General features: G+C 41.5%; 2 protein-coding genes and 1 non-coding gene across 3 annotated transcripts; 2 read left to right on the forward strand and 1 right to left on the reverse strand.

Moving 5' to 3' along the window:
• Positions 1-1,090: 1,090 nt before the first annotated feature.
• Positions 1,091-9,663, reverse strand: mfsd13al (major facilitator superfamily domain containing 13a-like). Its single transcript, XM_033644358.2, has 7 exons — positions 9,137-9,663; positions 6,968-7,282; positions 6,441-6,869; positions 6,092-6,246; positions 5,891-5,974; positions 5,539-5,682; positions 1,091-2,941 (listed from the first exon to the last, which is right to left on the reverse strand). Exons 1-7 carry the CDS (start codon positions 9,302-9,304, stop codon positions 2,800-2,802), a joined length of 1,437 nt encoding a protein of 478 aa, XP_033500249.2. The 5' UTR covers positions 9,305-9,663; the 3' UTR covers positions 1,091-2,799.
• A 268-nt stretch (positions 9,664-9,931) lies between these two features.
• Positions 9,932-19,821, forward strand: cdr2a (cerebellar degeneration-related protein 2a). Its single transcript, XM_033644052.2, has 7 exons — positions 9,932-10,198; positions 12,124-12,236; positions 15,820-15,968; positions 16,064-16,240; positions 17,443-17,757; positions 17,887-18,166; positions 18,293-19,821. Exons 1-7 carry the CDS (start codon positions 10,120-10,122, stop codon positions 18,563-18,565), a joined length of 1,386 nt encoding a protein of 461 aa, XP_033499943.1. The 5' UTR covers positions 9,932-10,119; the 3' UTR covers positions 18,566-19,821.
• A 2,919-nt stretch (positions 19,822-22,740) lies between these two features.
• Positions 22,741-22,822, forward strand: trnal-uag (transfer RNA leucine (anticodon UAG)). The gene has a single exon. It is a non-coding gene; the product is annotated as a tRNA-Leu (tRNA).
• Positions 22,823-23,206: the final 384 nt, after the last annotated feature.

The following is a 23,206-nucleotide window of genomic DNA, read 5'->3' on the forward strand; positions in this document are numbered from 1 at the left end:
TGTTGTTGTGATACAAGGCTGGTTGAAAATCAGCGAAGTATCCCTTTAATGTTACTCAAGTAGAGGTTAAAATTTGCAGTAAAACAAAAGCATAAGGCCACACAGAATGTGACTTAGTGTACTGTGGAGTATGGCTTGAGCTAAAGCCATGTTTTGTCATTACAGCAAAGATGTGATGATGAAATTAGACTGTGCACTGGCAACAGCAGGTGTCGCTCAACCAACGTGACGCCAATTTCATTGAATTAGTAGCTTGCAGTATGAGATAATGTCCACTCGCTCATTTTGACATGATCATGCATCAATACAAACACCACACTTGCGACACATACATGACCCAACAAGAGCGCTGTAGGACTCGCAAAGGTATCTTCAATTTTTGAGTGACACTCATTTGTGACGTGTGATGCAGTAAGCAGTGCTCAAGAGGTATATTTTTGAAACGGGGCCCTGATCCACATCTCCAGCAGCTACAGTGCCCTCCAAAAGTATTGGAACAGTGAGTCCAATTCGTTTACTTTTGTTGTAGACTGAAAACATTTGGGTTTGACATCAAAAGATGAATATGAGACAAGAGATCAACATTTCAGCTTTTATTTCCAGGTATTTACATCTGGATCTGATACACAACTTAGAAGATAGCATTATTTGTAATGGAACACAAAATTTTTAGGTGAGCAAAAGTATTGGAACATATAAACTTAAAATAGATTAAAGTGAATGAGACTTAATATTTAGTTGCAAATCCTTTGCTTTCAACAACTGCATCAAGCCTGTGACCCATTGACATCACCAAACTTTTGCATTCTTCTTTTGTGATGCTTTTCCAGGCTTTCACCACAGTCTCTTTCAGTTGTTTGTTTTGGGGGGTTACTCCCTTCAGTCTCCTCTTCAGCAGGTAAAATGCATGCTCTATTGGGTTTAAGTCTGGAGACTGACTTGGCCAGTCTAAAACCTTCCACTTCTTGCCCCTGATGAACTCCTTTGTTGTTTTGGCAGTGTGTTTTGGGTCGTTATCTTGCTGCATGATGAAGGATCTCCCAATCAGTTTGGTTGCATCTTTCTTTAAATTAGCAGACAAAATGTTTCTGTAGACTTCTGAGTTCATTTTGCTGCTGCCACCATGTGTTACATCATCAATGAAGATGAAAGAGCCCGTCCCAGAAGAAGCCATGCAAGCCCAAGCCATGACATTCCCTCCACCGTGTTTCACAGATGAGCTTGTATGTTTGGGATCATGAGCAGATCCTTTCTTTCTCCAAACTTTCACCTTTCCATCACTTTGGAAAAGGTTAATCTTTGTCTCATCAGTCCATAAAACTTTTTCCCAGAATTTTTGAGGCTCATCTCTGTACCTTTTGGCAAATTCCAGCCTGGCCTTGCTAATGAGTGGTTTGCATCTTCTGGTGTAGCCTCTGTACTTTTGTTCATGAAGTCTTCTGCAAACAGTAGATTGTGATACCTTCACTCCTGCCCTCTGGAGGTTGTTGCTGATGTCACTAACAGTTGTTTTAGGGTCTTTCTTTACAGCTCTCACAATGTTTCTGTCATCAACTGCTGATGTTTTCCTTGGTCTACCTGTTCGACGTCTGTTGCTTAGTACACCAGTGGTTTCTTTCTTCTTCAGGACATTCCAAATGGTTGTACTGGCTATGGCCAATGTTTGTGCAATGGCTCTGATTGATTGTCCATCTTCTCTCAGATTCACAATTGCTTCTTTTTCACCCATAGACAGCTCTCTGGTTTTCATGTTGGTTCCACCTCTAAATGCAGTCTGCACAGGCAAAACCTATCGTACCCAATCTGAAACTGAGCTCAGACATTCAGTGCTATTTATTGTTTGAATAATCAATGTAATTGGGAGACACCTGGGCAACAAAACACACCTGTCAGTCACATGTTCCAATACTTTTGCTCACATGAAAAATGGGTGGGTTCAAACAAAAGGTGCTATCTTCTAAGTTGTGTATCAGATCCAGATGTAAATACCTGGAAATAAAAGCTGAAATGTTGATCTCTTGTCCCATATTCATCTTTTGATGTCAAACCCAAATATTTTCAGTCTACAACAAAAATAAAGGAATTGGCCTCACTGTTCCAATACTTTTGGAGGGCACTGTACATATTGCTACAAACGTTGATTAAAAAGTCCAAGTAATATTCTACATCTTGTACCTAGCTTACTGACACCATATGGTGTGATAGTGACAGTCATTTAATTAAGTTCAGCTTCTGTTTTGGTTCAAGAGCTCTGCCCTTTAGCTGCCACAGCTATTTCTTTAATTGGATGTTACTGTTATAATTAATAAAAGACACCCACTGTTAATTCCCACTGCCAGGATGTATCACCTCTGTTTCGCTTGACTGTTTCAGGATGCAGCACGACAACTTCTGTGTCAGCTCTCTAATTTACATTCAGCTTTGATGTTTAAACAAGAGCAACTTCGAACGATTTTCCACACGCCCTCTGAGGACAGCCGTCACACAGGATGTTCCTGCTAATTAGCTGCTGAGGTTAGTGACTGGACAAAGTGTCTGACATGTAACACACGCTGGGATTTTGTTTAAGAAGAGGATTTCAAGGAATGTAAGACAGCATGATCCCTGCTATGTCAGGTCCAGTTATCCAGGAAGTGTCTGACAGGACAGATTCTGTACTCTTTACACAGATTATTATTTCCTTCAAACATACAAAAATGTACTCATTATTTTCAACATAATCTCACACTTTGCAAAAAAAGAAGTTCCCCAAATCCCATCTGAAGAACCAGTTTCCTTCGACTGCTGGAAATACTACAGTTAGCCGTCAATGTACTTCGTGTCCACGGTGTGACTGTTGCGTATGGAAAAAGGCCTCCAAGCGAGGGCTTTCAGACCAGCGACACACAGGGGCACCAGGCACACCAAGTAGAACATGACACTGTGGAGGCTCTCCAAGGCACTGCAAACAAGGAGGTATGAAATAGATTTGTTTATGACTACAGTAATTGAGGCATCACCATTTGACCGGTTGCTAAATGAGATAACAATGATACAGTATACGTTACAATCTGAGCATGTTAGGCAGACGTGATGTGTTTCTCAATGTTTTTAAGCAAAGACCTTCTTTTAGCTTTTTTTAACCATTCCAGTTGTTGTTTATCACACTTGTGCTAATGTAATATAACTATCTGACTCCAAAGCTCAGAGTTTATGAAACTTTATTACCAATGAATTTTAAAATGAAAGGCCACCTCTAAATCACTGACATTTATTCATTCGTAGATAAACATGATGGGGAAAAGAAACGGTTTCTGAGCATTATACGTTTCCATACAGTAGTTAAAGCTGAAGTCATCACTATGACTGGTAGTGGTAGTTCTTCTTGGATCCAAATGCTGATCGTAATATAGTGTATGAGTAATAACTACAATAAAACAGCTACCGGCTGTAATCACAGGGATCTCAGCAGTTATGACTTGAAACTATTGAGATTAATTAACTTAAAATGGTGCACACTAGTGGCTCTGCACACTTACAGTACATTGCTACTGTTCATTTTCAAAAGCATAATCTAAGTTGGTTCCCATAACTTTGGTGTTTTTCAACCTGCACCCCATTGTCACATGTTTTTGTGTCTACACGACTGACGGGAACAATTTTTGAAATTGGTCCAGTATTGAGGGAGAGAGCTGGGGCGAAAAAGGCTGCTGTAACCACGTCTGGCAATTATGTACCGTTAATTTAAGTCTACTACAAGTGCTTGTTTTTGCCACTGACAGGCTCAGATTGTTACTCTGACAGTGTCTGACAACATTATGGAAAGGATCACTAAAGAGGTAATTTTTGTTAAAGAGTGAGATCCCTTTTGTTGACCAAAAACAGCCCAGAAATCAGTATCACCAAACCCACCAAACTCCATTAAATTAAATAGCAAATTTATCACTGCAGGACACGCTTCATTCAAAAGTGACAAAAACAAAATGAAACTCAACAAAGACATATTTCTTCGTCTTTCCACTTTCCCAACAATTAGCAACTCTGGTTTGGTTGAAATAAACCTGTATTTCACCCAGTTGTGAGTGTGATGTAAATGTGAAAATATGCTGACTCGATACAAGCTAAAATTAGTGTTTATTTAAATGGAGTCTGGTGGGTTTGAGAACAGTGGTTTTAGGCTTCTGGTTAAACATAAAGGATTGTACTCTTTAACAAAAAGGTCTGTTTCTGTAGGGATCCTTTCCATATTGTTGTCAGGCACTTAAAATAATAATAATCTGAGCTTGTCAGTGATAACAACAAACACTTTTAGCCTGTTTCCCTGCTGCCAGCTGCAGCCCTCTCCCTCAATACTGGACCAACGTAAAAGAAATGTTGTTCCCATTTTTTGTCACTTAGACACAAAAATATAAGAAAATAGGGTCCAGGTTAAAAAATACTTACGTTTCCCTTTATGGGATAGATACATTTCTTACAGCCTGCTGTAAAATAAAATGGCAAGCTGGCAATGGCAAACAGTTTCTGCTTGCTGTGATTATTCCCTCTGTTCATGCTGGCTGTGAAGAAATGAATTCCTAAATTAATCAGAAGTTTTAATGAGATTTGAGTTAGTCAAATAATATGGACAACTTACGAAATCAAAGTCAATTTGGTGATGTATTTTAGCACATATAGAAAGAACTGTGGATTTTGTTTCCTATCACTTACATTGGAAATGCACTAGAGAGGGATCTCTTGGAAGTATGAACAGGACGAATAGTTACAGCAAGCAAAACCCTGTTACTGTGTTCATACTGGCACCTGACTCTTCTCTTAAGACTGACCTGAAAAGTTGCATTCCACCCATCACAAATGAATTCACTTAAAAATTTTTTTCATACTGTAGTGGCATGAATTGAAACTAAGGGCTGTGTAGAGGGAACAACATCAAACTGAACACTTAAGGCATGGTCATGGAAATAATTGTCAGTAATATATAGTATAAACCATTTATGAGGCATGCAGACCCAAAGGTCAACGTCACCGGCTGGACCTCTTATAATATTGATATTTTCCCTCAAATTATGATGTTTATTTTCCAAGTCCAGGGAAGCCAACAAATATCATAATGAATTAAAACCAAACAGAATCGTTACCGTCAACAATCTATAAAAAATGAAGTGGATGAAAGGTAAGGTGCAGAGTTAGAAAAATGTGTTTTCATGTGTGTGGTTCTTTTGTTTGGTCAGACTTTTTGGGTCGGCTCAAGTTTTGACCTATAAAAGAACAGTTTAAAAGATTTAGAAGGATTTAATTCCTTCAGTATTCTTTGTTCAGGAGGTTTTTACCCAGAGGCAAACTATCCGTAGATGTCTCTTCCTCTCCAAAACGAACGGACCGGGAGTTTCATGTTACATACCAGTGCTTCTCGAAGGCTGTTTGTTCTGTATGTTGCAGACGGTCCGCTAGCCCTGCACCTGCTAATGTGTGCTCACCTACTTGCTACTGTAAAAACATGGCGATGCAACATGGTGCAACACTTGACCGTTAAGTGAAGAAGAAGCAGGAAACTCTCTTTACCTTGGATCTGAATACTTCCCCACTTCCTTCAGCTGTTCATATCCAAACTGGTTGAGGATATTAACTACTATCATGGGGGCCAGAGACTGAGCCGGCTTAGTGAACAGAGCATTTGTCCCAAAGACCATTGAGGAGAGAGGGGAACTGTGGAAGGGGGGATAAAGAAGAAAACATGACACAATATTATATCACTAGTCAAATAAATACAGCTGTGCATTTAGCACTGGTTACAAATTCCCTTTTTCAGGTTTAAACACAATGTTGCATCAAAGTGCAAACACACCAGGTGATGTGCTGTAAATTTGGATGTAAGGAATTAGTGGAAATGTGCTGATAATCATATTTGTTTTACCTGCGCTTGTACTTCTGCAGGTCTGTGTCAATGATGTCAGCCACAGGCAAGCTAAAAAGACTGAAGGTAGCTTGGGTTAGGACCCTGCATAGGAGATACAGAGAGAGAGAGAGAGAGAGCATGAATAATCCAATCAAGATGGTGTTATTGTATAGTGTTAAAGTGAAAGGATGTTGGATCGAATGTCTTTTAACCTCTTACATGTTAACGGTGAGGAAAAATGCCAGGACATAGTGGTGCTGAGGACCGAGTGCGAGCATGACAGCCGCCATTCCAGCCTCTATGTAGAAAGTGTAAAGTATGATCCTGTAGTAGCCAAGATCATGGAGTAGTCTCTGACAGCTCAACACTAACAGCTGGGATGGAGACAAGGGGTCAGGAACAAGGCATAAATATAAAGAAGCATTGGTATGTTGGAGGTGCATTCAGGTGCTTGTACAGAGCTCTGAAATCTGAGTGAGTTTGAGAGTGGACTGCAAGAAAGCACTGTATTAATGAGCTGTGTTGTAAGTAACAGTCAGGACAAAAGGACACCACTGAGGGAAAATACCTGTGGACAGATGAATCCCGCTCCATACATGATACTCTTGGCAAGCGACGGAAGCACATCTGGAGGAATCAGGTGCTCAGCAAATATCATTGTAAAATTATTAAAGAAGTGTAACATGAAAACCTGGAAGAAGTTCATGCACACGAACAGCTGGAAGTCCCTGTTGCTGAGAATTTGCCAAATCAAAGTTTTTAACGTGGAGAAGGAAAATGCTGACTGATGGGAGGTCTGATCAGAAGACTCCTTCGCCTCCGATTCAGACACTTTGCTATCAAAGCGGCTCTCACTGTGGAAGCCTGTGTAGAGCATGCAGCCACAGCTCAGGACGGCAATCAGCACTGTGAAGGCTTGGAAAGACGCCAAGTCCTCCATGTTTTTGGACAGGACGCCACAGAAGAGGACGCTGGAGGAGCCAATGAGAGAAGCCACCTGGGGAATAAAAGGGAGGGGATAAGAGATAGTCAGAGAGTTCCCCTTTTGGCTTAGGGGCACACAGAAGACAGATGGCAGAAGTGTTTGGTGTTTACCTGGTTGTACTTTATAAGCCTTAGTCGGCTCTGATGTTGGCCAGAAATCTCTGCAAACAACGAACATTGTGCCAGCAGCACAAAAGTCAGCATGCCGTCAAAAGCACAAAGCGTCACAGCCAAGTGTAAGCCACTCAGCCAGTCGCCGGGGGCGTACGTCCGCCATGGGAACCAAGCTAGAAGAAACGCCAGTGAGTAGAAGGGAGCGCCATACAGGATGGAGAGACGTCGCTGAGAGCAACAGGGCACCTTGGAGTTATCTTGCAGGTAGCCAAAGAGAGGGTCATTGACTGCATTCCACACCATGTACACCACCTGCAGAGACAGCATTGCGAAGACAATTCATTGATAAGACAATCTCCAGAATGTTAATGAGCAACTATTTTGACAACTCATTATTTATTAAACTCATTTGTCATCCAAATAGGCCAAGCATATTCCCATTCTAGCTTCTAAAATGTGAAGATGTGCTGCTTTTCTTTGATTAACATGATTACAGATTGAGTATCTTAAGGTTTTCTGAATTTGATGCCTGCAACACCTTCCAAAAAAAGTTGTGATGGGGCATGTTTCCCACTGTGTTACATCACCTTTACGTTTAACAACAGTCAATACGTGTTTGGGAACTGAGGACACTAATTTTTTTTTTTTTTTTTCCCACACTAGCTTTAAATACAACTTTATTTGCGCAACAGTCCGGGGTCTCTGTTGTCATATTTTGCGCTTTGTAATGCACCACACACACTACAAAGACACGCTGTTGTAACACGTGCAGGATGTGGCTTGGAATGTGCATGTTACACCGTGGGTAACTTGCACATCTGTGAAGGCCCCATGAATGTTAAAAGGCACATATGGGTTTTTGAGCAGCAGATGTTGACATCCAGACAACATCTTTTTCAGGGACGTCCCCGCTTGTTCCATGCAGCAACATGATGCCAATGTACATTAGGCACATGTTACAACAGCTAACACACCGCCATACCATCACAGAAGTTGGCTTTTTAACTTTGCACTATTAACAATCTGGATGGCCCTTTTCCACTTAAACCCAGAGGACATGACGTCCATGATTTCCAGAAACAATTTGAAACGTGCACACTTTTCCACTTTGTGTTAGTGCACCTCAGATGAGCTTGGGCCCAGAGATGTCAGCAGCGTTACTGGATGTTGTTGATGTATGGCTTTCACTTTGCATCTGTAGATGCAGCGATGAATTGCATAGACTGATAATGGTTTTCCAAAGTGTTCCCTAGCACAGCCATCCATCCATTTTCATCCGCTTATCTGGGGCCAGGTCACGGGGGCAGCAGGCCAAGCAAAGCACCCCAGACGTCCCTCTCCCCAGCAACGCTTTCCAGCTCTTCCTGCTGGACCCCAAGGCATTCCCAGGCCAGATGAGATATGTAATCCCTGCAGCATGTTCTGGGTCTGCCCCGGGGCCTCCTACCAGTGGGACGTGCCTGAAACACCTCCAGCGGGAGGCGCCCAGGACGCATCCTGATCAGATGCCCGAACCACCTCAACCGACCCCTATCGACGCGAAGGAGCAGCGGCTCTACTCCGAGCTCCCCCCGGATGTCCGAGCTCCTCACCCTATCTCTAAGGCTGAGCCCAGCCCATGTTGTAATATCCTTTAGACAATCATGTTGGTTTTTAAAGCAGTGCTGCATGAGAGGTCAAAGGTCACATGCGTTTAATATTAGTTTTCATCCTTGCCCCTCGGATTCTCTGAATCTTTTGATGGTATTCTGGATTGCAGATGGTGAAATCCTAAATTCTTTGCAATTGTGCATTGAAAAACATTGTTTTTAAACTGTTTGACTATTTGCCCATATACAGTTATTTACTTGTGGACAGCTGAGCCTTTCGAGGACGCCCCTTTCATACCCCAAAATCATGCTTAAATCTGTTACCGAACCTGTATACCTCTGGTATGTTCTTTTGTGTCTCCCCGTCCCAACTTTTTTGGAACATGCTGCAGGCATCAAATTCAGACCAAGTGTGTGTTTACAAAAAAACAATGTAGTCTATCAGTTTGAGCATCAAATATCTTGTCTTTGCACTGCATTCAATTGAAAATAGGTCAGAAAGGATTTGCAACTGGGGCTGTATACTGATATACATCTGCATGCAAAAAACAGCACTAAGTCAAGAAAACGTATTCACCTGTGATTGGTGGAATGCTCCCTCTGATATCTTGTACTTATTGAGAAATAGTTTGACATAGTAGAAGCTGAATATGTTGTTTATCATGCTGGCTCCCAGTGTGGTCATGGCATATGACACAGCCGCCCAGTCCAACCTTAAGGTCCTCAGGTGTCGGACTACACTCATCCTTCCTGGGGCAAGTTTCTCCAGGCAGCTCAGGTAACAACCAAGTTGATGTTAACTTGGTAACGTAGCTAGGTATAACTAGCTGGAGTGCGGCAATATCCTGGCTTGCAATAACTATGTAACGCTGTTGTTGTTTGGCATTGCTAAAAGTATTGCTAGTGAAGTTGTCAGCACTCCAGAGCAAAGAAAGCGGTCAGTATTTAGCTTGTCCTTGTTCCAGCTGTCTCATTTTCACGATGTCCACATGTCACGATGTCACTTCAGGTTAGGACACTTTGTGAATGTTTATTGAAGCTGTGTGGTATCAAAAAACTTAACTGGAAACCTGTCAAACCCGATTTCTGTGCCGGCTACGCGGAACAGGGCGTGGCTTGTTGATAACAAACATCTGATTGGTCGGGAGAGTCCTTTGGCTCTACTTGCTGCTTCGTGATTGGTCGATAAAACGGCTGTCAACGGAAGCAGGAAGTTACGACAAAGAAAACATTTTTAAAATATATTTAACTTTTGCTGTAGAGTTTAGTTTGTAAACTGAACTAAAAGTTAATTTGAATATTGAATATCTGTTAAAATAAAAAAGAAGTTAAAAGTTGTTTTCCTGTATCGCAGTCATATCTGCCACCTGCCGGATGCAGGCGTGTATCTGCCACGTTGCTGTAGACAACAGACTCTCACCGGGAGGATGTAGTTTACGTTTCTCCACGCTCGGTGGTGGACGGCGGAGAACTTACAGCTGCTAGTTTACTTACACAGACACCCGTGTGTCGGGTCTCTGTCAGGTGGAGCCGCTGACAGACACGCCACGCGGCTTTAAGATGTTGACAGACGTGATTTTGGAGGAAGAGTTTGACAAGAGTGGAGAGGCTTGGTACGACCCGCAGGACCTTGAACACGGTAAGTGCTGCTCGGGTTTGCGGTCGCACCCTAAGTTGTGTCCGACTGTGTGGGCTGATGTGTTGTTACTCCACAGACAGCAGAATAATGTAGCTGAGATATTGTCACATCAGCTATGGCACAAGCTTGTTAATGAATACACAGATCACATGGGTTTTCTCTGCACTGACATGACACAAATGGCTCTCAGTTGAGATTTAAGTCTGTAGTCTACACTTGTGACTAAATCATCATACAAGTCATGAGGTGAAATCTGGTGTCCTGAGGCTGTCACAGCTCCCCTGTGGATGGTTTCCCTCTGAAACACTTGCTTCTCATGCTTGTTGTTTGTGCTGTTGAGTTCACAGAGGTGGCTTTGAGATAAAGAGATTTCACACGAGACAAACTGCACATCACATAAACCATAATAACATTGATGAAAAGCAATAACCAGAATAAAACTAGAAGATAATTCTCTAATATGTATTGAAAATACACTTTACAGTTGTGTTTCTCCTTCGTAGGTCGATGTTAAAATTAAATTATTTGTCAATCTTTTTAATATACATATGTATAGATAATTATTATTTTCATTATAAGTTAATCTGTTGATAACTTCTCTATTCATTAATTAGTAATTTGATCTATTAAATTGTCAGAAAATGGGGGAAACATGTTCATCTGTGTTTTCCAAATCCCAAAATGATGTCCTCAAATATCTTGTTATGTCCACAACCTGAATGTTTTCAGTTAAATGTGGCAGAGATGTAACGAAACCAGAAAATATTTTTATTTAAAGAGCTGGAATTAGAATTCTTTTTAGTTTTTTTCCCCCTTTAAAAACAGATTAATCAGTTGTGAAATTAGTTGCCGATTAATTTAATCGTTGACAGCTAGGCTAATTGATTAATGATTGTAGCTCTGTCATAATAATGAGATGAATATAGCTATGTATATGTATGTATAGCTGTGTCTAACTTTAGTACTTTATTTTACTTAACTGTACTGTAGCCTACTCTTATCTTATCTTATCTTAAAAATTGTAAGAGAACAATGAGCAGAATTGTAATGATCAATAAGTCGATGCCAAAAAAATGAGCGGCCACAACTTTAACTTCAACTATATTTTGTCCCTAGAGAGCAATTAGTTGCACAGGAAGTAAAAACACACTTGAAAAGACACGAGAGAACACATAAGAATAAAATACCCAACAATTGGAAGGAGTGATCTGAAACAACAACTTGATCAGTGTGAGGTTTCATGCTTCTGTTTGACATATGAATGAAACGTGAGTATATTTGGGGTTTGACCTGTGCCAAAGACTTGTTGCTTACAGCCCTGATTAATTACTGTTATAATTAAAATGATGAATGTAGAAATAAATGACCAAGTGAGCAGTCTGTCCAAGATGAAGGAAAAAAATCTTGGCCGTTATGGGCAGAGGAGTCACATTCCTGATACACAGGCGGGTCTTTGCACAAAGTGATGGCAGCAGGAAGGAAAGACTTCCTGTAGCATTTTACAGCTGAGCTTACTGCTTGTAGATTTAGGATCCCAGTTTGTGCGGCATCCTCCTGTTCGCTACAAGACATTCACCAGATTGTTTTTTGGCTGCGTGGCAGGTTTGAATTAAAAATCACAGGGGGCATACACTGCTCAGTGCGTGAAACATGCTTGGTTTCATTGTCTTCCATTCAGAGGGCTAGTCAACACTGCTGCTGGACAAGATCCAGACTTTAGTGGGAGAAAAGGTCACAAGATCCCAAGGCATGCCTCAGATTCCTGCTCGATTCACCAGTGCCAGATGCTTAATAGTGTGACACAATGAGGTGTATGTGTGTGCGCCAACCTTTTACACACGCTCCAGTTCTATCAGTTGCCTGTGTTTGGGCATTGAAGCCCATCTTGCACCCCGTGTTTACATCTTTTCCTGTGTTTCTGACAGATCTCCACTTGGCAGCGGAGCTTGGGAAAACCCTCCTGGACAGGAACCATGAGCTGGAGCAGGCCCTGCAGCAGATGTACTCCACCAACCAGGAGCAGCTGCAGGAGATAGAGGTGATAAATGTTCGGAAGGAACTCATGAGAGTTCTCGAGGCCCCGGCAGCACTAAACTCTTAGCTGCATTTCCATTTCACCATGCAAAACACATGCTGAAACATATACACCTTTTGCTGTCGGTGCATATTGAGCTGCAGATATGTGGTGATTTTATTTGAATGAGACAACAATGACAGATTCATTGAGGAGCTCTTTCACTGGAAGCGAGGTGCCATTGTGAATTTCTTTAAATAGGATGGAGTAAAAGCTAATCCTGATCAGTCTGACCCAGTAGTGAGCCTTTGGTGTGGCCTTGGCAGGATGTTCGTCTGCCTAATTATAGGAAAACTTTCACCTGCTTATTTGCCGCCGTCTACCTTTTACTTGGACATGGTCAAGTCAACAAGATCTTAAAGAAGGCTTTGCTTTTGCTACAAATATTTATGTGTTATTCCCAACCATTTCCCTTAAAGGACCCCTTTTCTATCATTGAGGAAACTGACGACCCCTGACTGACATGTTTTATTGATATTTCATATTATATTTAATGCATAACAATACCAGCACAAATAACTGTACACTTAACTCAAATAGTGAACACAATAACTGCAGGAAATTTGTGAAAAATGGTTTGGATTCATTTTGAGCACCTTATTTCATGTGAATATTTCATCAGAGATGAGTTTTCCTTATATTTTAAGGAACTTTCTTAACAATTCTCCGTCTGTATTATGTATATATTTTTATTTATTTTTAGCAATCATACATATTTACTAGGCTTCTTTTTTGACAGTTTCAGTGTTTTCTTCCAACTGATGCTCGGCCATTGTTCTTTTAGCTCCTTGGTTGTTTTAACTGTGTATTTTAATATGCAGGACGCAGCCATTTAGCACAAAGTGAAGGCTCTGTGAATTATTTATCATTATTTAATTAATTATTATTTGATTAAGATTTATCCTGTTTTTAGATTTATATCTTGAATAATTATTTAAACTTTAAAAACCAAAAAAAATACTTTTCTTCACAGAAATAATTGAAATGCTGAGATATAGCATTTAACCCACTGCTCTGTAATTATTATTTTTTAAAGTTTTTCTCACACCCCTTAAAAATTAAGAAGGCTTTGCGACCCCCCCATGAAGTGTGGCGACCCCCAAGAGGCGTCAGGACCCTCTGGCTGTTATGTCAGTCTACCTCAACAGCCGAGCATAAGCTCATAAATAAACACACCTAGGCCCTTATGTTTCAGTACACACACATCATGGCACCGTGCTGATCTATTTGAGTACGAGAACATGGCATTGAGCGGACCAACAAAGATAAGAGCCTTAATTTGTTTACGGTAGCGAGGGCCTGTGGCTCGAGGGTTTATTGAGGTTGATATGATAATCCCCATACATCTCCCTGACCCTCATCCTCATGCAGTGTCCGCCACTGGTCCTACCCACTGCACTAATAACAACCTCAAAGCTGTGTGTTTGTGTGTGTGTGTGTGTGTGTGTGTGTGAGAGATAGAGAGCCGTGCTGCCGTCCTTGACAAATGGTTGCATTGATTTCTACCAGAGAAAAGTTGAAAGAAGATGGTGAGCCACTGCAGAAACATCTTTGTAGATAATGAGCACATTCTTGTCCACCGTGCAGTATAGCTCACAGATGCATGTTATGGTTCCCTGCCACAATGCTGAGTCCTTTTAAAGGCCTTTAACTGGCAGCTCTTTTTATCTAAGGGTGCCTTTGTCTTTGTGATAATAAAATGTGTTCATGTAGGATGTAAAACCAAATGTAAAAGTGTGTAAAACTTGCTATCACCTCTCCTTCTTCTCTGTGGGTCGGGTTTAAAGAAGAGTTAAATAACCTCACAGGTTGCTGCTTAATGTGTGATAATCAAGTGTCCTGTAGACTTTAGTATCTCTCACATTAATCTGAATCAAGAAATCAAATCTATAAGCACATGTGGAAGAAGAAATAGGAAGCGCTGCACTGGGTTAAGACACCAAGTGATAGTAAAAAATCAGGTGCTCTTCAAGGATAAGGTAAGTAGTCGAATAAGAATAAAAAACACAAAGACTGTCCAGCTTCATTAATGTTGAAGTCCATAGTATAAGTTGGCAGTCCTAAAAGTATCTTAAACACTTTGACTGTAAGCAAAACTCCTTCATAGCACATGGACGACAAATGCCTGTCAACTTTAACAGCCATCATAAGGGTATAACAGGCACTTTAAAATGTATCGAGAGGCCATGTGACTCGAGAAACACTTGAAAACAATGACAGTGAAAATAACAGAAAGAAATGTAAATATGTTCTGTGACTGACTCCCACGTGTGACAGCAGAAAAAGAAGCTGAACCATGAAAAATAAAATGAAGGTCAAACTGACAGTGACAGTAAAAAAAACCCAGTGAAAATAAAATAAGAGCTGATACACTGGGACAAACAACAGCTGGACGAGACAGACAAAATCAAATATCACAATACTGCTACGATACTGTAGGGTCAACTATCTCAAAACATATATATATTTACACAATGACATTTTTGATAAATAAGCATCAGTAATGTGGATGTAATGACTAAGGGGGTAAAGGCAAATTAAAAAAGCTAGCACAATAAGTTCAGAAAATGACATCACATCACTGTAATGTAGCCTTTAAAACCAGGAAAAGACAACACTTTTTTATGATATCATGGTATCCAAAATCTAAGATGATATCTCGTCTCATATTGCAGTATTGTATGATATCAGTGTATTGCCCAGCCATCTGGACAACAACCTCACTGGGCTTATAAACACATGTGTAGGGCTGCAACTAACAATCACTTCCATAATCAGTGAAAACAAAATTAAAAAATGTCCAACACAGTTTTCTAGGGCTCTAGGTCACGTATTCAGAAGTCTTATTTTGTCCATCCAACAGCTTAAAATCAAGCAGGGAAAAAATGAAGCCAATGATTAAAGTGCCCAAAACTGCAGTTCGTCTAATGGCCACTTGAGGCTGGTTCTAAAAGCGAGTCACTCCCCGCTGACCCCATGTTAAAATGCCCAACTTGATAGCCTGGTGCAAAAAGGGTTTTGATCTTAAAAGTTAATTTAAACATTCATGACAACTGTGCAGGGGATTAATTTTTATCTAACTAATGTGATTACATTTTGTTAAGGCTTAAATTTCTGCATATTTAAGGGCAGGGCTGCTCTGAGTGACTGTTTGCAAGGTGTCATCCCAGTATGAGCCAGAGTCACCCCTCGCTCTTCCACAGCTTTACCCTCTCGTCCAAGTATGGTCACTCCTGGCTCCAAAATCCAAGATGGCAACAGCCAAAACGCCAAACTTGAGGCTTCCAAATGGGAATCTACAAACCAATGGGTGACGCCACTATGGCTATGTCCATTATTTTTACCCTGCCTATGTTCAAAACCTAAAAATACTCAGTTTACAATTATATAAAACAAAGAAAGGCAGCAAATTCTCAATTTAGTGATGATGGTAAATTCACAACAGAGTTACACTGATTCATACATGTGTCATTTATTCAAGATATACTATAACAAACCTCAAAGACACAAACCAAGCTAAATCTCATTTCCCTCTCTTGCTCTCCAGCACCTGACCAAGCAGGTGGACCTCCTGCGTCAGATGAACGACCAGCACGCCAAAGTGTACGAGCAGCTAGACGTGGCTGCCAGGGATCTGGAGCAAGGCAACCAGAGACTAGTGCAGGACAGCCGCCTGGCCCAGCAGAAGATCCAAAGGTCCGTCCACTAGTTATCAGTAAATATATATATAAAATCACATGTTTAATTAACTGCAGAACTTCAGTGCCATATTTCTCTTCATTCTCCTTCAGTCTGACAGAGACCATTGAAGGGCTTCAGACCTACGTGGAGGACCTGCAGACTCAGGTGGAGGAGCTGAAGACAGCCCAGGCAGAGCGGAACAAAAGAGAGCTGGCAGAGCAGCGACGCAGCCTGGGAGCACAGAGTGTGTCCTGCCTCAAAGAGCTGTACGACTTACACAACGACAGGTATTTTCCATGTGTGTGTGTCATTGTACATGTTCTGCTCTACTGGGCTGGTAACAGAACCACAGGATGAGACAGGGACTATTTTCAGAGAGGGGAAATGCGTGGTAGGTGTTAGATGGTTGTCTTTCCTACACCTTTTAGATGAGCTCCTGTCTGTTGTCTGATCGTCTCCTACCCCCAACACACTGCTGTCTCAGCCCCTTGAATGCTGACTGGACACATGCAGGTCACCCAGAGCCAGACCTCCTCCTCCCTCAGACATAATCCACAAGAGAAAGACTTTAATCCTCCTTCATTGTCTGCAGCGTCCTCATACATACACACAACTGTTGCTTTAGCCTGCTATGTGTCACACCACTTGTTTGATGTACTTTGGAGAGAGCAGTGGAGTAAATTACTGTTCAAGGGTCAACAAAATAATTGTCAGCCCTAAAATTTGGTAAAGTACGCCACCTGTGTTTATGTATACAGAGGATTTGTCATGGCAGCACCCAGGGGCGTGGGTTTGTTTCAGTAGTGGAAACAATGATGAGGTCTAGCAAATGGCATATTATGAGTGTAGTTTATTAAAGGTGTACTAAAACTATATTAGCTTTTTTTTCTCTTTGGTTCTGTGTCTGCAATTTTTATAGCTTCCTCTTGGATGCATGTTGCTTATGGTCCGACACCTGGGGTCTCATTTGTAGACATTGCGCACGCACAAAACAAGGCCTGAAAGAGGCGTACGCCACTTCCCACGGAAAAGTTGTGATCTTTAAAAACAGACTTGATGGGAGAAGCTTCGACCCGTGTTCACGAACATTTTGGAGATGCAGATGGTGAGGTGGAAGCCTGACTGTAGAAACTGTCGAACATTTTTTGGCTTTAGTCTATATACGTACATTTATAGAGATCTGACACTTTATGATAAATAATCTTGTATTTCCCTCCATATTACAGAAAACACTCTCCTTAACCGCATTAAAAGCCTAGATAAAATCATTCTTTACCCACAAACACAAATATGCACTCTCCCTCTCTGACCCCAATCACTCCAGCAAAAAGATAAGACAAAATCTAAGTTGCCAGGCAAACAAAAAAACACAAAGCACAAGCTACAGGACACTGTTTATAGAGGTTTTAGTGAGTAAACTTAAACTGCAAAGTTTTACTCTCAAAGTGCTATTTCCACACATGAATTAACATTCCCTGTCCCCGCTCAGGCATCTAGCCCACGATGGTCTGCATGTGGATGGACTCTGGTCAACGCAGGGCTCCTTCTATGACCGAGACAGACGCCAGGACCCAGAGGAGGAGAACGTGGCTCTCCAGCTCTCAATCCAGACCCTCAAGAGCCAGATAGCTGTGGAGCGGAGCCGCAGGGAGGCTGCAGAGCGTGAGAGTGAGCTGACATCTAAAGAGAACAGTGGCCTGGAGCAGCGGCTGGCACTGCTGGCCGGCTGCCGAGCCAGGCAGAAGGAGCTGGAGGCCGAAGTGGAGCAGCTGCGGCTTCTGTGGCGTGCTGACTGTGCCAACAGGTAGGCCTGACATATATGTGAACTAGATTTGATTTGTCAGATTATTTTGGCTCTGTTTTTTTGACTGACACTTGGTGATACAAGTTAAGACCTTCAACAGGTGTAATTTTGTGCCTCCACTCTCACCAGTGTCAGACGGCTGGACCAGCTGTTGCTGCCTGATACAGTATTCTTTGGCTCAGACGAAACACCGGGGCAGGATGAGACAGAGGAGAAGGTAGAAAAGGAGGAGGAGCAGCAGAGAAGATACAGCCGGCAGAGGTGCAACAGTGACAGCATTTTGAGAGCGACGAACCCGGACGAGATTCGCCGTGGTCACGAGCAGCTGTGTATAAGGCGAGCGGAGGCAGTGAAACAGAGGGGCATCTCTCTGCTCAACGAGGTGGATGCACAGTACAGCGCGCTGCAGGTGGTGTATTCACAGCATGTCTTGTACAACTTACGCACGATAAATATCTCCTTGACTGGTAATAACGACTGTGGACAGCAGTTAAAAGAAAATATATGAAATTTCCCTTAAATGTGCGTTGTCTAGGTGAAATATGACGAGCTGCTGCGGCGGTGCCAGCAGGCAGACGGGCCCAGCCATAAAGCCGTCCAGACGTCCAACAGCCCCTTCGCGAACAGCCGAACCCGCCGCCGCCGGTCCTCAGCCACTCTGTCTGACCTGATGGTGGTTCTGGAGGACGGCCAGCAGCAGCCCGAGTACAAGGCTCTCTTCAAGGAGATCTTCACCTGCATACAAAAGACCAAAGAGGACCTCAGGGACAACAGACGTCCAGGCGAGGACAGCGATGCCCAGGGATGATTGTGTGATTTATAACTCTGGGACTTGCACTCGTTTGTAGCTGTCAACGTTGGGGTTTTTTTCGACTAAGGAGAAACTTGGAGGTTGCTTTGCTATTAAAAAATATCCAAAGGGTGCAGATGCAATATCTTAGACATGCTGCAGTCATCTTATCTGCTGTCATTTTGGCACACCGATGCTTTTGTTAGTCAGCACTGTTCCTTTTATTCGTCCTTATCAAAAAATTACTTGTTACACAAGTGCTTTCCAAAGTTCAACCACAAACACACAGAAAACTATAGATGGCAAAAAAATAATGATAAGAATTATTACATCGTAAGACCCTGACTAACAAAAAGCACATTTCAGTGTGTCGTATTACGTCCTCCAGCAGTATTCAGTGTGTATGTAATGCTAACCCTGTGACCACTTAATCATTTGGTGCTTGGGAGAGAAACACACACAGAAACAGTATTGTTTGTGTGTTGGAGTTGTTGCTGTTCTGTAAAAAGAAATGTTGTAATAGGATGAAAAAGTGTAGCTATGTAACAACTATAGACTCAGGAGTTGGTGATAATTAGCTTAACGGCTAATGTGAGTTGGTTTTTGTAAGTAGGCAGTATTGAGGGTCATTGGCGTGTCACCAGATTAATATCAGTGGACACTGTAAAAGCTAGTCTGTGCTTTCTGTTTTCATGTCTGCACAGCTTCTGACGAGTGTCTGTATGCCAGTAGGACACGTAACAGCTCTGCACTTTTTATGACTGAATCATATTTTTGCCTTTTTATTTATTTTTTTTTTTTGAAAGAGAAGATTAAATTATATTTATTTTCTTTGTTGCTAAGTATTCAGAGCAGATTGGTCAGCTGACTGGAAAGTAATTGTACACTGAGGTGCTTGTTTTGTGGTTGTAAATATTCTGTTCGACACGTGATTGAAAAGAAAATACAGAGGTAAAATTGAAAAAACTACAGAAATGTTCTCTTGCTTATAAACAATTTCCTATGCCTCAAATTGCAGGAATGTTTCCTCTGACTCGGACATTTCCTGCTCTTAATACTGAGCAGAATTTAATTTCAGGTCAGCATAAAAACGGAAATACTCCAAATACAGTTTATTTGTATGTCTAAGTTCACTTTCCAGGTGATGTGATGCTCATGAGAAACAAAGCTTAATGGATAATGCTGATGTTTGAACATACAGTACAGTATGGCATTTAGCAATATGCTGTTTTGAAGCTGTGAAACTCTTCTGATTATTAAAAACATTAATGCAAGAGCCTGCTGAGTTTTCTCTGTGTCCTAATGTCTAAAACGTAACTCTGTCACCACCAGTGCATGCATCTGAAAGTGGGCGCTGCAGCAAAAGAGATAGCATCACTACATAGTTTGTGTGCAGAGTTGTTTCAACATGTCCTCCCTAGAAACAAATCAAAACACGCAGCAGCAGTGTGGCATTTGCTCTCCTACACAACCCACAGGACCCCAGCGTCCCCGGTCTAGCAAACAATTAATGGGGCTTTGTCTCTTTTCATAATTAGGTTTTTGCATAACTGAGATTTCCTCGCCCTGCTTTCAAATCCAATAAACCTCCAAACAAGGGGATTGCATACCACGCTTGCCTGAAGGGGACAGATCTTGGCAGTGTTATAAGCAGACGCAGGAATATTACAAAGGCTTTAGCAAAGCAATCTGCAGAGGTCCGTGTCAAGAGTTAGACCAATCATATTGTGAAAATTAATTAGTACAGAAGCAAAAAAAATAGATTAACAAAAGGATTAGCTGTCAAATCAGCAACATTATCCCTCATGGCAGGGAGAAAGAAAGTATCAGAGTTGAAGTTCCCATTACTCATAACTCAACTCAGGCAACTCACTCAACTTCATACAGATGCTGGAGGTTATTTAAAGTAACACCAGTGATCTTGGAGCACAACTTAACTACTTTTTCCAACTTGTTCTTGTTTTTAAGGCTCAGATTTAACAAACCAACAGACAATGTTAAAAGAAAGAGCAGACTCAATAAAAGCAGAAACTCCTCAGCTTCCTTAAATAGAGCAGCCATTGGTTTGCTTTCATACAGATGCTATCAGTGATCACATCAAAATTCAACTTGTCATCTAAGACAGTGCCCAAATGCTTATGATACTGCTGCACGTGATCACACAAGGAGCGAAAATCAATCAACATCTCTTTGGTCTTAGACACATTAATCTGGTGGAAAGACTGGTCACACCAATTAACAGATTCATCCAGTGCTGGGCCATGATCATATTCTGATCCATGAAGAAGACTTACAATGACAGAGTTGTCCACGTACTTACGGACAAATCTTTATGTGATACTTTGACATTCATTTGTTCATTACAAACAAAAAAAAAGAGGAGAAAGAACACATCCCTGAGGGGATCCAGTAGAAGAACTCTGAGACCTGATTGTTAAAAGGTCAACAAGCCAACAAACAATGCTGAAATCCAAATTAAAATGAGATAAAAGTCAGAGAGCTAAAACATGTGCCTGAATACGATTAAAAACAGGAGAAATCAATAAATAGAAAATGTACATGACTGATATTTCCCTCCGAATGCCTCAAGATTTAGCAGATTAGCTGTAGTAAGAAATCAGGATTATCACATATTGGAGTGAAGACAGAGGTGATTTGAGATCTACCCTCGTGCTGTCTTATAGCCCACCATGCTTTAATAGTGGCCACTGTAATGGGGTTGTTACCGGCAAGTGTCAGAGATTTAAGTTTTTTAAAGAAATAATACATTTGTCAAGGGAAATTGGGACATGAAGCTTCCTATATCAAGCCATAAAGATGTAGGTCCTTAATGCACCCAGGCAATTTTAAGGCGCAGATGAGCACTGAACTGATAGTTATGGATATCGGGAAGGTCAAGACCACCCTTCTTGGCCCATATAAAGGACACTAAAGGAACTATAAAAGGAGCTATTCAAGTTATTTATAATTTTGCGATAGAAGAAGAGAGGTGGGATCAATTGAACTGGATATAATAACCTAAGAAGGATATTCATTTTCAACAGTGCAACACGACCTAACCTGGACATAGGAAGGATATACCATCTCTCCAATCTGATGTATTCAAACAGGGGAACAAGATTTGTTTCGTACATTTGGACAAAATCAGGTGTTATGTGTATTCCCACATATAGAATACAACTCTCTACAAAAAAATACCTTGAACATTATAAGGAAACATGGGAATTTGAATTAGATACTATAGCTGACGATAATATATGGGAAGATCTATGTGCAAACTGTCATAAAGGACTCAATCGTCAATTATGGAAAGAGTTTGACTGGAAAATAAAAGTCAGACATTCTAATACCTCTCATCATCATCTCGTCATACATGACAGAAACCTCATCGGCATTGTGTTGGAGAAACTGTGGGATCACATGCATATTTCTTGGGACTGCCCAATAATTCAGGGGTTCGGGGGAAGCGTTAAGAAATAAATCATAGAGGTAGATGTCCAGCCATTTATACCCAAAGATAGTTATAGCAAGGGTCAGATGTATGTACTGAGGATACTCATATTGACTGCCAAGAAGAGACTCGTTTACACGATGGAACAATTGACAGCAAGTCTACAAATGAAAATGGACAGCTTGTTGGGGACTACTCAAAAGGAAATGGAAGTGGAATCTGCGGTTTTGGTTTCAGACTACTCATAGGCATTGTGTCTGACTTTCTGAAACTGATACTGTACTTCTGAACTTGCCAATCATCTTAACAAGGGTGGATGATGCAACGATAATGTAATAGCCATAGCCTACACAGAGTCCACAGGAGGTGACAATGCCACAGAAATGCTGCATGGTGAGTCCAGCTCACTCCATCTCAGGGGTAACTCCTCCACGCACCCCTCTCTGACTGCTCCTGGAGGTCTGCCGGCCGACCACAGATTTACTACTTATAACCTCATAATGTTCTCTCTTCGTGATTTAGGGTCAAATCAATGTTTAATATCCAGAATGATGTATGAATACCGAGACTTTCAGGGGTAATATTGAGCATTACACTGTGGTGCGATGTAAGTAGTACCTTTTGGTTTTTAAATCCGGATTTGCGATGCTTGTGCTTTACTGGAAAGCCAAACAAGTAAACAGATTGAGCACAACTGTTTTTGGTAGTAATTTATATATGGATTGTCTCATTACATTACTGTGGTAGCGTGGCCGAGTGGTCTAAGGCGCTGGATTTAGGCTCCAGTCATTTCGATGGCGTGGGTTCGAATCCCACCGCTGCCAATAACCTTTGATTTTGCTCAAAAGACCTCTAATACATGTACGCACCGAGTTGGCAGATACACGTCTACTTTGTTACGTGAACACACCACGCACGTGCTCCTGTATGGCTCACTTTGCTGTCTCTCTATACCGCGGGGAAAATCTTTGGCAGTGCTAGTGCGCCATCTTGTGGCTTGTGATGACAACAGCAGCTCGGCCATCAAATGTGACACGTTGGGTGTTTCTTAAAGAGTTCATGGGCCAGACTAGATTTCAGTACCACTCAAGGTGGCAAAATTTGGTAATAATTTATGAAAATGTCTGTAGATGATGTTTTGATATGATAGACATTCCTGAGTGGCAGCTGTGTCACAGTAACCAGCTCATGACATGAACCACCCCCGA

The sequence above is a fragment of the Epinephelus lanceolatus genome, chromosome 18 (assembly GCF_041903045.1).
Source record: "Epinephelus lanceolatus isolate andai-2023 chromosome 18, ASM4190304v1, whole genome shotgun sequence".
NCBI classification, from domain to species: domain Eukaryota; kingdom Metazoa; phylum Chordata; class Actinopteri; order Perciformes; family Serranidae; genus Epinephelus; species Epinephelus lanceolatus.

Excerpts from the sequence above, each read along its gene's own strand:
- mfsd13al (XM_033644358.2), bottom strand. The coding sequence starts at position 9,304 with ATGAGTGTAGTCCGACACCTGAGGACCTTAAGGTTGGACTGGGCGGCT. Across the intron at positions 7,283-9,136 it reads GAGCATTCCACCAATCACAG|GTGGTGTACATGGTGTGGAA; the intron begins GTGAATACGTTT and ends CTGTCTCTGCAG. Across the intron at positions 6,247-6,440 it reads CGGGATTCATCTGTCCACAG|CTGTTAGTGTTGAGCTGTCA; the intron begins GTATTTTCCCTC and ends TCTCCATCCCAG.
- cdr2a (XM_033644052.2), top strand. The coding sequence starts at position 10,120 with ATGTTGACAGACGTGATTTTGGAGGAAGAGTTTGACAAGAGTGGAGAG. Across the intron at positions 10,199-12,123 it reads CCCGCAGGACCTTGAACACG|ATCTCCACTTGGCAGCGGAG; the intron begins GTAAGTGCTGCT and ends TGTTTCTGACAG. Across the intron at positions 16,241-17,442 it reads TACGACTTACACAACGACAG|GCATCTAGCCCACGATGGTC; the intron begins GTATTTTCCATG and ends GTCCCCGCTCAG.